At 55.2% G+C, this 15,132-nt stretch overlaps 2 protein-coding genes across 2 annotated transcripts in view; both read right to left on the reverse strand.

Moving 5' to 3' along the window:
• Positions 1 to 1,441, reverse strand: part of CAMK2A (calcium/calmodulin dependent protein kinase II alpha) — a 65,793-nt gene extending 64,352 nt beyond the window's left edge. Inside the window, exon 1 of the mRNA XM_070374757.1 lies at positions 1,380 to 1,441. Within this exon, the coding sequence (XP_070230858.1) occupies positions 1,380 to 1,441 (62 nt within the window). The remainder of the gene's footprint in view (positions 1 to 1,379) is intronic.
• Positions 1,442 to 7,664: 6,223 nt separating this feature from the next.
• ARSI (arylsulfatase family member I) lies at positions 7,665 to 14,874 on the reverse strand. Its single transcript, XM_005901060.2, has 2 exons — positions 13,961 to 14,874; positions 7,665 to 10,140 (listed from the first exon to the last, which is right to left on the reverse strand). Exons 1-2 carry the CDS (start codon positions 14,278 to 14,280, stop codon positions 8,736 to 8,738), a joined length of 1,725 nt encoding a protein of 574 aa, XP_005901122.2. The 5' UTR covers positions 14,281 to 14,874; the 3' UTR covers positions 7,665 to 8,735.
• Positions 14,875 to 15,132: the final 258 nt, after the last annotated feature.

Consider the following 15,132-nt stretch of genomic DNA (forward strand, 5'->3'; position numbering starts at 1 on the left):
TCCAGACCTCACAGGGACACCAGCCAGCCCAAGTCCCACCTGCGCATCCTTACACAGACATATTTACATACAGCTGATATGCACACAGCTCCAACCATGTGTACATAAGTGACGCATGTATGCACCTTCGTTCTCATGCAAATCAGCCAACGGACCTCCTTGTGCCGCTTGCATCCATCCACCCCTGCAGGGCACACTTGCATTTTCAGGACTTCCACATAAAGCACACACCAGTACCTTCCCCCAGGGCACATACACATGAACACTTGCACACCTTTTCAGTGCACGCAAGTGTACCACAGAGTCAGTGCTTACACAACAACACACATCAAAATGCACATTTGCGTGTGCATATTCAGACCTTACAGCAGCACACACCTGCTTACAGGGTGCCTCTCCCCTGCACTCCTGCTACTATGTCAGGGGCCACCCAGGGCACTGGAGCTGCATTGCCCATAGGGCAAACTCTGCCTCCGAACTGTACCCCTACTGTGGATCTATCTCCAGTTGCTTCACAAACCTAGCTGGCGGCACCTGGGAGTGCTCCCTGGACACTCCACAATCCATGGGGCTATCCCAAGGGGCTCTCCTCTCCCTCCCCCACCTCCTCCCATCTTTCTCTCCACACCAGTCATCAAAGGCAGGAAATGAGCTCTGAGGCTGGACAACTTTGCCGAGGGACAAGAGCTGGTGCACCCTCACATCACTAGCCCCTGCCTTAGCAGAATCCCCCCTCCCACAGCTCACTGACTGTCTCTCCCCTCCTCCCAACACCCAAGAAGTCTCAACAGTGGCTCAGTTATTAACCCCTGCTGTACCATTGCTCTCACCCTTGGCAGAGCTGGCAGGGGGAAGGTGGGGAGGGGCTGTGCTTATAAAGAGAAGTCGGCCAATCCACACAGCTGCTGTAGGTGCCTAAAGGCAGGAGGAACTACCCAGGAGATGATGAGCTCTCTGTCACCAGAAGTAACCAAGTTGAGGCCAGATGGCCACCTCAAGAAAAAAACCCAACAGAGGATTCCAGCCTTGGACTCAGCTGACTGGGAAAAAACCCTTTTAAATCCTGAATTTCTAAGAATCTGTGTGTGCCCAGGTCATGTGCAGTTGTGTGTGTGTGTGTGTGTGTGTGTGTGTGTGTGTTTGCATGCACAGACACTGCCACGCACTGTCAACCCTTCACCTCTACACACACACTCACGCAGCTAGCCTTGGCACATCTTGGCAAACATGCCTGTGCCCAACTCTAGGCACTCTGCACATGCAAGCACCTCCAAGCACATTGTCTCCCTTCCTGTGTGCACGGGAAGCAGTGCAGGTGCCCCCCAACCCATGACGATGAGCCCCCTGAGCCCTCCAGGACTCTCTGAGCTGCAACTCACTTTCCTAGTTCCTCGAAGAGCTGGTACTCTTCCGTGAAGCGGGTGCAGGTGATGGTGGCCATCCTGGCGCTGGGTGGGCAGGCGAGGCTTGGGGCTGTAGGACCAGGACCGGAGCACTGCTGCTCCCAGAACTAGGGGCCACTCGCCTGCCCGTGCTGCCAAGTGCGAACTGAGAACCGGCTTGACTGACGAGCCCCGGGCTTCTGAGCAGAGCACTGTGGCTGCTCACAGCCTCGCGAGCCTTCGTCAGCATCCAGGTCCCCATGGCAACCACCTCCGAAACGCCCTGTTCCCGTTGCCCCGGTAACTGCCTCCCCAACACCTGCCTGCCTTCCACTGCAAAACCTGCTCCCGGATGCCCTGGCCCTACCACACACAATACTGCAGGCCTGTGTGGGCCTGGGGTGGGTGGACCCAGCACCCTCAAGGTGATGGACTTAGGGAGGGGCTGGCAGAAAGGGAAGAGAAACTTAGTCCACAAGTGATCTTCAGTCTTCCCACCACCCCCACTTCTAACTGTGGGGCCCTTGTAACAGACAGGATGGGATTAAGTGGGGCAAAAAGGCAGTTACCATGGTAACGGCCAGTGGGTGCCATGTTCCGGATGGTCCCCAGAAAAGACAGGAAGCAGTTACCCTGGCAACTTCATCTCCTCTGGAGAGACAGGTATTGCCCCGTTGCCCTGGCAACTGCCAGGTTCTAAGGTTTACAGGGAAACGATGGCTAATTCATTGGGATCTCTCTCTCAGTAGATCACTATAGCGTCTGTAACTATCTCTCTGCTCCCTTCTAATTTTTTTTTGCCTCTGCCTCTGTCTTTCTTATTTCGCTCTCTCTCTCTCTGTTCTTTGCCACCTTGTCCATCACACTGGCACTCTAGATAGGGGCAGAAGTGCAGAGGAGCTATTGGGGTTCTGGAGGGAACATCCCTGGCAGCCCACTCATCCCAGCCCCTCTCAGCAATGACAGTCTGCTGTCCCTCAGGTCCCCTCCGGAGGTCTCTTCCTTAGCCACGCTCTTAGCCCAGGCCCCCGCAGGGGCCATAGAGATCTGGTCTCCTGGGTCTCATGTCCCAGTTTCTGCTTGTGCTCCACGTCAAGGTGAAAAAGGCGGAAGCAGCAGTGGGGAGGGGAGCATGGCCTGGCTTGGAGGGGAGTGGCCATGGACCTGCCCTAAAATTCTCATTCCCAAATTTTGTGGGCACATTCCCTGCCAATTTCAACTTTTCAGGGCGGTAACCACATCTATGGCCCCAAGATCTCACCCCAAGACCTGGGGGGTTAAGAAGAAAAGGAACTGGCATTTAAAGATCTGAATTCAATTCCAGTCTTAACATATATTGACTGTGTGATGCTGGATAAGTCACAGCCCCTCTCTGAGCCTCTCACTCCTTTTAGCTGCCACTGGAAAGGAAGGCTGTGAAGACAGAGTAGGCTGAGAGCTGTGGAGGCCTTTATGAAATATGTAAACATGAGGCCTCTTTTTAGTTTCTAGAAGCGGCAGAAAGAAGATCTAAAGTGAAACAATGACTACTGCCATCACTGCAGCTTGAACTCAGAATCTCGGACCCTCACATCCACCTCCTCCATTCAAGCTCCCTTTGCAGCCCTCCACGCCAGCACTTGCCCACAATGACCACACAATAAAAGGATCCAGGATCCCAACTCTCTTGGGTTTCTAGCCCAGCCCTCCTTCAGAATCTCCAAATCGCCTTACTGGTCACCTCACTTAGTAGACACAATTATCTGCTTGTTGGTAATCCCCAACCCCAGCAGACCCCTGACTATACAACCCTAGGTCCCCTAGGACCCCTGAGGAAATCTGGGTACTCTCCAGTTCTGTCCCTCTTCCTGGGCGAGTCAGGAGTGGGAGAGAATGATGGAGTTGACTCTGATGCAGCCACTTCTTCCCAGGAGAGAAACAGGAGGGAGGCAGAGGGGAAGGAGGGGAGGAGAGTCAGGGAGGAGGGGATAAATGGCTTAGCCACTAATTGCACCATTACCACCTTCAGAAAAAGGAAAAACCACTCAGTTTTGTTTCTGTGCACAATATGCTTCCCGCTTTGCCGCCAACGTTGCAATTCAGAGGCAGAGAAGAGAGGCCTTTGCTCAGGGGCTGCACAGCTGGTGGGTAGCGGGCAGGGCACAGAACATACATCTAAAGGCTAGAATCGATCGCAGGTGAGCTGAAGAAAGGCTGCACCACCACCCCTGTATCCCAGACCTGCTAGCCTATCCCCAGGAGGAGACTGCTTCCACACGTGAAAGCACTGGAACCATCCTTAGCGACCACCGAGGGCACCTGAGTCATTGCCCAGAGGAGAGGAGAGGCAGCGTTGGGCAGTGGTTAGAGTGACTCCATGACCTACAGGCTGTGACTGGGGATGAGTAGCCTAGCTTCTCTGTGCCTTGATTTCTTAATCTGCAAAATAGAGCTAACATTCCCCAGCTCCAAGGCTGTTCTAAGGATTAAATGAGATGAGCACAGTGTCTGACATGCTGTAAATGCTCAAAAGATGGGAAATGATTCTTAGGAAGAAATTCAAAAGTCACTCCCTCTTCATACTGCTCCCTCTGAATCATGGAAGAACACATCACACATCACTCCAGGTGCCATTCTCTGAGTTCCCACTGGAGCTGAGCTCAGGTTTGGACATCACCTTGCCTGTCCTGGTTTGCAGCATTCCTGCAGAACAAAGGACTGGGGCAGGAGAACAGGCCCAGCATGTCAGGTACTAACTTACAATGCTGCTTTAGAAATTAACAAACAGGACAAAAGGGAATTGTGCCCTGAGGTTGTATTAATGAGGGTCTAATGTTCTGAATAAAGGAGGTGATAGTCCAGCTTGGCTTCGAGCTGACGTGAGCCTCTCCCTTCTCCTCACTCCTTCCTTGCTCCCCTTGAGCCCTTCCTTCTCAGGTATCCCTGTCTTTCCTCTTCCTTTTTATCCCTTTTCCAAGTTTCTGTCTCCCTTCCTCTCTTTCTGTCAGTTTCATTCGGTTTCTTCCTCCCTGTGCTGGCCTGGACCCTGTGCACACGGTCCTAGGGGATGGGCAGGACCCAGGCTGTAGGGTCCTGATGCTGCAGAGATGACTGGAGAGGATGGAGAGGGAGGAAGAAAATGGAGAAGAGGAAAAGGTCTCCTTGGCAACTCCTTGTTATACACACACACACAAACACACCTCCGAACTTTCAAAGGCCTCAAACATGGGTGTGGGCACTGCCTCAGACAGGCAACCCCCATCTTGACTGTAACAACCACCCTGCTGAGGAGGCACGACTGCTAATTCACTGCTTCCCCTGTGCCTGAGAGGCTGGTAGCTGTGCCCAGTGGTGGCGGACAGCGAGGAGCCAGCCCTGCCTGCGTGGTGCTGAGCGCACAAGATTGATTGCATCAGGGGGACTGTTTCTGCCAGACTCCCCATTCCCCAGGGAAGCGGCAGGCAGGAGAGCCCGCATGTGCGCTCCCCCAGCTGCAACTTGCATGCAGTACACAAGAGCAGGCCTGCTTGCCACAGCCTGGTGGCCAGGGGTGGATGCTCTGGAGGGTGCTGAGCTTGGCTCCTACACGCTAGGGTAGGGAACAGGAACACAGGCTGTACATAGGGAGCAGGGCCAAATTCCTGGGTCACAGCAGTGGGTGACAGCTGACTCATGTGCACCTTCCAGAGCCCCTACACGAGCTCACATGCACATGCCCGAGTGCCTCAGGGTCCTGCAAGGCCTGGGCAGGCACCATAGAAAACGTGCCATCCACATGGTCCCCGTGAGGCCTGTCCCATTAAGGGCAGTGAGCATGGGGGCAGAATCAGTGGAAAGTGGGCCAAGACAGCAATGAGCCTACAGAGGGTCTGGGTGGAGAGTGATCTGGTTCGTTAACTGCAGTGAGTAATGCCAGCCTCGCACACAGAAGGGAGAGGAGGCAGGGGTCAGGCCCTGTGCCTTGAGGTGTCCCACAGAGGTGGCACTCCTTGCAGGGGAGAGGGAAGCAGGGAACCAAGAGACAGAGGACAACAGCTACTGGGCCCAGGTTTGCACAGCACAACCTGCGGCTTGAGGACCCAAGTTCTAGTCCTGCTGTTGGCAGTGAGTGCTTATGGCAGTTCTTTCCCACTGAGACCTCCGTTTCTTCCTGAGAAATGTAAAGACAAGATGTTCCTTCACTGACTCCAAGGACATGAAAAATAGTTCTTTCCACTTTAGAGCCAAGCCCTGTGCTAAGCACTTTACATATTGCACTATTTTTATACCTCACAACAAATGTCCATGAGATTGGTACAATCATCGCCTGCTTTGCAGAGATGTGGCAAGACCTACTAGTCGAGGATCTGTTTGACTTCAGCACCCCTGCCCTGTTTGTAGGACTTCACTAGGGCAGGACAGGCCCAGAGTCAGCCCCATCCCTTTATAGACAGGGGACTAAGGCCCAGAGAGAGGAAGCCGCCTTCATGCAGTCGCCGAAGTCAGGAGCTGTCAGGATGACAATCCCGAACACCTGACTCCCACCACAGTGCTCCTTCCCTTATCCTCCTCTGCCCCTCTCTTTCCTGCAGTCAGGGCTACTTGCCTAGGTCCCAGGGTGCCCAATAGGCACCAACAGAAAGGAGGACATGGAGCCAAGGCCCAGCAGGGGATGTGCCCAGAGCCCTGCTCCTCCAGCCAGGTTGGGGTTCTCTCCTGGCTCCCAGGGGCCTGGTCATCCCTGCCCAAGACGCCACAGACAGAGCGCAGCTCGGACAGGGCCGCCCCTGGCTCTGACCCACCTGGCTGGCAGATCTGTGGCTGTTTGGTCCAGTCAAGGGGAAAAGAGGGGAACTGTCTGGCATCTCTGGGCCCCACTCCCCCCAGATCTATGACCAGGGGCCAGAGCTGCCTCTGGTCTGCCCACCCTTCTACCCCTCCCTGCCACAGGTGCTGCAAGAATCTGCCTGGGAATGCCATTCAGAGGCCTGGCACAGAATCCAGACCCAGGTGCCCTGGCTGCAGGGGAAGATAGGAGCCATAGGGAGTAGGAGGAAGGGGACTGGGCAACATGCTCCTTGCTGGGCAGAGCAGAAGCCATGGCAAGCAGGTTGAGCCTCTCATCACATTGCCCTGAGCCCTGAGTTCCTCCTTATCCTGAGACCCTCCACCAGTCCCAGGCCCCAGTCAGCTACCAGCACCCTGGTTAGGTAGGCTTGGGGTCTGCTGGGCCATGGACAGGGTCACAGGCTGAACTTGAGTGGGGCTCCTGGCCTGTTTGCTGGTTTCTGGGTTGGGCAGGAGACTGAGGCTGATGAGCTCTAGGCTGGGTTGAAGATAAGATTGGTCCTCCTTCTCAGGGCAGCAGGAGTGGGCACCAGCCCCAAGCCCCCGTCCCGGGTGGGGCCTACATGTTTAGGGCCCAGTGGGCCACAGAGGGGATGCCTTGATGCCTAGGAACAAGTAGAAATAGGCCTTTTATGGTCCTGCACTTGTGGCCCCCAAAGGCAGAGAAGTAGGGCTGGTTGAAGCTGGAGGCGGGGCTGCTCAGACAGAGACAACTCAGCACACACGAGAGGCCTCTGCTCAGCTGGTATGAGCCTGGGGCAGCAGGGGAGTCCTGGCTCCATGCCACTCTGGAAGGGCCCAGCCCACACAACTGGGACAAGGGTCCTGCAGAGCCGCGATATCTCAGGTAAGTGGCAGACCACAGATGAGCCAGCCCTGGGGAATGCTGGACCTGGGACTGCAGAGTTCCCCTCCAGAACAGGCGGAAACGCTGAGGGTGGCTGGAACCCAGAGGCCTCAGCTGGTCGTGGCCCCTGACTCATCACGACCCAGGCACTGACAATCTGGAGACAGAGAAGGGTTCTGGTTGAGGGAAGCCAGAATAGGGAAACGAGAGCAGGGCTGGGGGGAAGGGGCCCAGAACATGGAGGTCACCTCCACTGTGCAGCCGCAGCCGGACCATCACTCCTGGGCTCAGCCACACTGCAGTAGGCCTGCCAGCCTGCCACCAAGTCTTGAACCCCGCTCACTGCACCGCACCCACCCCACCCCACCCCACCCCACCCGTCCCGCTCATCCACATGCTGACGAGTCCTAACAGGCCTCCTTTGCCAGAGACAAAAATAACTATTTTCAAAATTCACAGCAGGGCTTTCGCCTACACACACTGCACGGACTGGAAGCTAAAGGGAGATATGCAGAACGCAGTGTGCAGATAGAGGCCGCTACCCAGCCAGCGAGCCCTGAAACCCCCACGCCCTCCTCCCCACCGCCCAGCCCGTGTCCCCCAACATACACACACGCCCAGTGGTGCCCAGAACACCTAGGGGGAGGGTTCTCAGTTCATTCGCTGTACACAGGGACAGTGAGGTCCAGAGGGGGTCCGAGGCCACACAGAGGATCTGGGGCAGGCCTGGGCCAAAACCCATATGTTTTGTCCCCTGGACAATACCCAGGACAATGGTGAGCTCACACCTGGCCCAGGACACACGTGCACACACCCACACCAGCTCACAACAGCACTGCAGCCCTTGCTTCTGTGTTCCTGCCTTTTAATCAAGTTCATGGCTTCCTCTACAACCATTACTGCGGCCGGTTCTCTACAGGCCTGTGAGGTAGGCAGAGCCAGGGCTAAAATTCCCTTGTGCAGGTGTGGAATTCGAGGCCCAGGAAAGAGGACTGGGCCCAAGGTCAGAGCAGAACCCCGATGCTCTGACGGTTGGTGCGGGGCTCTTTGCACAGTTGCTTCCACTCCTTTAGATCCTGCAGCAGCTAAGAGCCAGGCCCAGTCCTCCCCTTCCCTCCCAGGAAGGGGAGCTCACCACCACCAGTCTGTCCCCAGGACTGACCCAGGTCTCGTGAGGAGCCAGGAAGGTCCCAGGTCCCTGCACCTCCAACCTCAGTACTCAGGGCATGGCTTCAGACAGAGGTCAAGATCATGATGCCGCAGCTCGGGTCCAGGCCTGGAGCTGCCTCTGGGTGGCCCCTCACCCAGGAAGTACCACAAAGGTTCAGGGTTCAAGAGCAAGGCCTTAAGTGAGCTAGGCGGTGACAAAGTCGGTGGGAACTTCACCGTGGTCTCAGGCACCAGATCCACACCACAGAGTGACAAAGTCATTAGAGCTCATTCTCCAGATGAGGGAAATGAGGCTCAGAGAGCTCATGCAGGTCACCCAAGGTCACAGACCAAGTCAACAGAGAGGCACGACTGGGACCCCGGGCATCCCAGTCTTGTTTATTCTCCCCCAAGCCCCAAACCAAGCTACCCACCCTTCAACTGAGAGACTGTATGGCCTCCATTTCCCTGAGGAGGAGGACTTGACTGGAAGCCCCTCCCTGGTGAGGAACAGGGCCAGCTTGCATGGGAAAGTATCTCAGCCCCACCCATCAGATCCGATGGGACATCAGTCTGGTGTTGAGTTTACGGAAAAAGGATCTCAGCTTGCAAATCTTGCATTTTTTCTTGCGTCGCCCCCTGGACTGGCTTTGAGCCCTGCCTTCCTCCTCTTCTTCTTCTTCTTCCTCATCACTGGCCCAAGGCCCCCATGCACCCCCATTAAAGTCAGGATGGGCCCGGGGATTCTCAGCTGGGTATCGCACGGGGATAGCTGTGCGGTTATAGTCCACCAAGCGGGCCAGCAGGGCTCGGACCACATCCGGCCGCTGGCCAGCGAGGTCCTCCCGTTCGTAGGGGTCAGCACTGATGTTGAACAGCCACACGGCCTGGCGGGCACTGGCCATCCTCTCCAGGTTCCACCAACTGCCAGGGAAGGCGGCCAGCGTCTGGGGAGGGATCCAGTCACCATAGCCGGGGTCTCCTGTCAGCAGCTTCCACTCGCCCACGCGGATGGCGGCCTGCACAGCGGTATTCCAAATGCCGAAGCCGCCCTCCAGGGAGCCGTGCCGTGCATGGTTGTAGAGTGGGTCAATGTTGTGCAGAATCTCCGTGCGTGGTGAGGCTCGGCCCTCGCTGATGGCTGGCCACACATCATAACCGTCCAGCCCATCAGCTGCCGAGGCAGTGCCCCCTGCCAGAGCCACCAGGGTTGGGTACCAGTCAGTGATGTGCACCAGTGCCCGGCTTGTCCGTCGCTTTCTCTTGAGCAGGGGGCTGTGGACAAAGCCCAGGCCCCGCACACCCCCTTCCCAGTAAGTGCCCTTGCGTCCTCGCAGCGGCCAGTTGCTGCCCCCCGAGAAGGTCTGGCCGCCGTTGTCACTGGAGAAGATGATGACGCTGTTGTTGTAGAAACCATGGCGCTTGAGGGCCCAGGTGATGTTGCGCACGGCCTCATCCATGCAGGTCACCATGGCCGCGTACTTCCTCCGCGCCACATTGCCCATGGTGCGGTAGCGGTACAGGTACTCGCGCGGGGACTGCAGAGGCGTGTGGACCGCCTGGAAGGCCACGTAGAGGAAGAGGGGCTGCCGGGGGCTGTGGCTGGCTAGGATGTGGCTGACGCGCTGGGCGTAGAGCAGAGTGGAGTACTGGCCGCTGAGCCCCCAGGCCACATTCTCACCCTCGTGCAGGTCGAAGCCGCACACCCCTGGGCCGTCACAGTTGTCATAGGTGTAGTAGTCCACGTTGCCTGTGAGCGAGCCCAGGAAGGTGTCAAAGCCCCGGCGCGTGGGCAGGCACTCCTTCCGGTAGAAGCCCAGGTGCCACTTGCCCACCATATGGGTAGAATAGCCCAGCTCCTGAAGCTTCTGGGGCAGTGTCACCTGGTCCAGGGGCAGGCAGTTGGGCTGCCGAGGGCGGATGATGGAGTGCTGAAGTCCTGTGTGGATCTGGTATCTGGCAGGAAGAGGGGAGGACACAGAAATCACTGGTGAGGCAGAAACCACTGTTCTGGCTCCCCAACCTCCAACACTCACTCCGAGGTGGGCTCAGGTGCCAGCACTACTGGCAAGAACAGTAAAGTAACCAGTGCTGTGCTGTGCTTAGTCGCTCAGTCATGTCTGGCTCTTTGCAACCCCATGGACTGTAGCCTGCCAGGCTCCTCTGTCCGTGGGGATTCTCCAGGCAAGAATACTGGAATGGGTTGCCATGCCCTCCTCCAGGGGATCTTCCAAACCCAGGAATCGAACCCAGGTCTCTCACATTTCAGGCAGATTCTTTACCAATTGAGCCACCAGGGAAGCCCAACAATACTGGGACGAGTAGCCTATCCCTTCTCCAGGGGATCTTCCCAACCCAGGAACTGAACCAGGGTCTCCTGCATTGCAGGAGGATTCTTTACCAGATGAGCTACCAGGGAAGCCCAGTAGCTGTTATCAAATTTGCCCAGCACTTCAAATGCATTAGCTCACTGAACCCTCAAAATCAACTGAAGCAGGTTGTCATCTTACAGATGAGGAGGTTGGAGCCCAGAGAGGTTAAGCCACTCAAGCAGTATCACACAGCTAGGAAGTTGGGGAGTTAAGAGTTGAACCCAAGCTAATCATGATAACAACAATAACAAAGGCTGGTGCCAAGCACTTGTTGTATGCTCAGTATTGCGGTGCTATGCCCTTTATAGGAATTATCTTACTAAATCCTCACTTTAACCTAGGGGGTGCCTATCATTATTATTTTCATGTCCCAAATAAGAAAACGGAGGCTCAGTAAATTAAATCATTTAACCAGCGAGTCACACAATTAGTAATTAGAATTGGGATTTGTATCCCCAACAGTTTGACTCCAGATTTCAGAGTCCCTACATTCTAAGCCCCCTAACTTGTTATGGGGTCTAGAGCAACTCCTACTCTCCTAAGAAAACTCCTATTCACTCTTAAAAGTCCAGCCCAAATGTTACCATCACTATAAACATTCTCACTCAAAGAATGGGCCACTTTTGCTGTTGGGTTCTTACAGCATTAAGTACAAACCTTCACTGGTTCAGCTTAGCCATAGGATTCTACTTGGCTGTACATACATGTTCTTGGGCCCAGTGATATTTAATGAGACTGCCCCTTATTCCTCTTTGTATTCCTAGTGCTCCGGAGATGTTTCAAGGACACTTAATTACTTATGAAATGAATGAATGAAGAATGACACTCAAAGGATTTTAGAACCAGAGGGACTCAAATCATTTTCTAGTTTATTCATCTCAACTTAAAAAGAAATTAAGGTTCAGAGGAAGGGAAGACTTCGTTTAAGTTCACTCAGTGGTCAGGAGCAGAGCCAGGATTTGAACATAAAGCCAATCAGAGTCCCCAAACACAGACCCTTTTCTGGTAAATTAGGCCGCCACTTCTTTCCCCCATGGAGGCCCCAGTTAGCTCATGTGAGGAGTGAGCTGGTTGGAATGGGACACATGTAAAAACCTTCCAGCTCCCAAATGTTATGAGACCAGTTCTCAGGTGCCTGCCTGCAAGTTTATGTGGCCCTGAGATCCAGGTCACTCACAGGCTAACACCCTCAGGCAGGAGCAAACAGTGAGCAGAACTCTTCATTCCCCATTTATTCATTTCTATCCCATTTCTTCTTCTGTGGTCAAGGTGTCCATGTTATCTGCTTAGAGTGTCGCCTTCACTCAAGCTTACAAGCCCCAGACTAAGTGAGAAGCCTGGAACTTCACAAGTGTATTAGAACCGCACACCTTTTTCTCACTCCCAGGCATCCAAGTTAAGCCAGTCATGACCTAAATTCCTGATACCTCTAAGCTGGTCACTGGGGTGCATTTTTCTGTTTTGGTTTCCTTATCGTAAAGCTGTTTTGGTTGTCAGCTATTATTAGCTACTACTGCCATTTTTAACACTATAGGCTGCACACACTATTTCACTTACTTTGCCTAAGTAACCTACAGTGAAGACTGTTATTACCTCCATTCCACTGATGATAAAACTGAGGCTCCCAAGAGTGCAGCAACAGGCCCAAGTTCAAGACGGCTGGCAAGCAGGAGCGCTGAGCTTTGAGCCCAGGTCTCACACTCAAAATCTATCAGTGATGTGGCCTCTGCAGACCCTGGGTTAAGCTAATGAACGATTAGATTTGATACAAGAAGTACCCAAGGGCCCCGAGTGGTAGCAGGCCTCTTTTTCGCAGAGGCTGGACACCATAGAACCCTGCTTGATAAAGTGGGTGGGCCAGCTAAGAGTCACTAGTCTGTCTGTAAGTGAGTAACATGGGAAACTGGCTCTCTCCAGCTTTACCAAACACGGCTGGATGCACTAACAAACACTAATGAGAGTAGTCAGCATCAGTCAGATGGAGCCAGCTAGCTGCAGGGGGCGGAGGGCAGACACTGCCCAGCCATGCTCAGCTAACTTTGCAGATGCGGGTGGGGGGGTGGAGAGGTGGCAGGGCTGGAACGCTGCCCTGCATGCTGCTCATTCCCCTGCTTAAACCAAAAGTCATCTCTCGGAGAGAAATGCTAACTTGTGCATCACTCTTAGGAATGCAGATTCCTCCTCCCTCTTCTGGAAGCCGGCTAACATTGGGTCTTTACTGTCAGCCCTCACCCCCAACTCATACACTCATGCCCCTTCCTCTTTCCGATTCTCTCTCTCAGTTCCTAGAGCTAAATGCTAAGTGCCAGGTTGAAGAAAGAAAAGGCACCTATTTGATTCCCAGCTCCAGGGCCCCTCTAAGCACCTGGCTTCTCAGCCTTCTCTCCTACCCATCCCGAAGCTGGGCACAGGCACGGAGTTTGGCCCTCCCTGATTCTGTGACTCAGTTTCTCCCATCCAGGAAACAGGAAGACTATGGCTCTGGTTTCTGAGATCATGCTAGTGGCTTCTGGATGGAATTTGGGAGAAAGCACGCCTTGGACCCCATCCAAGGAGGATTAACTTCAGCCTTGCCAAAGGATTTTCTCCTAAGTGGCCAGAGTTTGCCTTCCACACACCCACCTCCTGTTTCCCTGCTCTATTAATCCTGTAATCCTACCACCTTGCCTGTGGACAACTCCTTATGGAGAAAGCAGCACGTCTCCTTGGGGCTCCCAGCCAACTTGGGAGGATTTTACAGATGAAAAAACAGAGGCTTTGAGAAATGAAGTAACTAGCCTAAGGCTACACAGGTCAGGCATCCTGTGTGTGCCTTTCTCCTCCACCTATCCATTCCTTGGCTTCCTCCCAATGTCATCATTAAACAATTTGGAGGCCCTAAACCTTCCAGTAACATAGAGGCTGCCATTTATTGATAAGCAAGCAGCCTATATGCAACTGGTTCCATCCTCACCACTCTTTTTCAAGATTAAAAACTGTTCTTCACCCCATTTTATGGACAAGAAAACTGAGGCTTAGAGAAGTTACATACCCTGCTCAGGGCCTCAGGGTATGTAAATATTAACAGAAGCAACATTCAAACCTAGATGTCAGAGGCTTCCATGTTCCTCTAACAAAGAGATGATCAGATGTCTCCTTCACATGGTGTGGAGTCTGAATGTCCTAGAACATCAGAGGGAGAAGATCCCCAAAGATGATCCAACCCATTCAGTGTACAGGTAGGGAAACCGAGGCCCGGAAAGGGCAAAGGTCTTTACTAATGATCACACAGTCAACTGGAGACAGAATTGGCTGTGAGCCGGGGCTTCCCAGCTCCCAGTGGTGTAAATGTCAGTACAAAGTGAAACCTACAGCTGGGTTTATTTGGGGCTTGGACCGGCATCAGTGGCTTGGGTCATGCTTACCTGCCGGTGAGAAGTTGGCTCCGTGAAGGCGTGCAGATGGGCTGGATATAATAATTCTCCAACTTGACACCCTCGGCTGCCAGGCGGTCCAGGGTGGGGGTTTCGATATCTGAGCCATGATAGCCCACGTCGTGGTAGCCCTGGTCGTCGGTGAGGATGAATATGATGTGGGGAGGCTGCGGTGGAGCAGCCGAGGGGTGCTCCACGCCAGCCTCCGCGGGCGCGTCGGCCACCAAGCTCGGCTTGGCCCAGTCCCAGGACAGGTAGCCGAAGCCGAGCAGGCTGACTAGAGAGAAGCCGGTGAGGGCTTGCATCGCCATGCCGGCCCGTGCGTCCCGGCGCGCAGCGCTCCCAGGGCCGCACCGCCTCGCGCGCCCAGGGCGCACGGCCCGCACGCCCGCCGGCCGACTGGCCCGGACGCTGCTAGAGCGCTCAGCGTCCCCGGGGGGCGACCCAGCGGCCGGTCCGGGACTGGCTGGACGATGAGGCCAAACCTGCGCGGCCGCAGCGGGGCGCTCTGAGGAGGTCAGGCCCGCGACCAGCAGTCTCCCGCCGCCCCAGCGCCCGCCCTGCGCCGCTCGTGTCCCTCTCCCCTAGTTCAGCCAGGCCAGCCTGAGACACGGTGTGGCGGCTTCCAAAAAGTGCTCTCGACCATTCTCTGACTCCCCTCTTCGTTCTAGCCCTTGATTTCTCCCGCCTCCTAATTTCTCTCGCCTCTGCTTTCCCTCTCTCCTCCTCCCGACCCTCCAGCCCCCTGCCCGGCCTCTCGCCCCGCCCGGAGTCGGGAGAACTGTCGGCTCCCCTTAGGGAGGTGGGCAGGACCCCAGAGGAGAAGGGGAGGGAGGCACGGGTTGGGCGGGTCTGTGGGGGACACCGCGGGAGAGAATGAGAAAAAGTTGTAACATCTGCCGGGGCCGAGCCCCAGGTGGAGGGGCGGGGCGTCCAGCGGCGGCTCCGCCCCCGGGCGGGAAGCCCAGGCCGACTGGGCCCTCTGGCTCTAGCCTCCGCCCTGGCCCAGACTGGGGAAAGGAGGGAGGGGGGCTGCTTGGAATTCGATGGAATAGCTCTGGAATGGCCTGGTCAGACATTCCTCGATCATGGAGTCTTAGCTTATCCGAGCGCCAGTCCTGGAAGGGATGTGCATCATTTTCTATTCCAACCCGGTCAGCCCA

The sequence above is a fragment of the Bos mutus genome, chromosome 7 (genome assembly GCF_027580195.1).
Source record: "Bos mutus isolate GX-2022 chromosome 7, NWIPB_WYAK_1.1, whole genome shotgun sequence".
Lineage (NCBI taxonomy): Eukaryota > Metazoa > Chordata > Mammalia > Artiodactyla > Bovidae > Bos > Bos mutus.

What these genes read in the sequence shown, in the direction of transcription:
- ARSI (XM_005901060.2), bottom strand. Translation starts at nt 14,280, where the DNA reads ATGGCGATGCAAGCCCTCACCGGCTTCTCTCTAGTCAGCCTGCTCGGC. An exon ending in AGCCAACTTCTCACCGGCAG is followed by an intron (nt 10,141 to 13,960) that starts GTAAGCATGACC and finishes TCTTCCTGCCAG; the next exon opens with ATACCAGATCCACACAGGAC.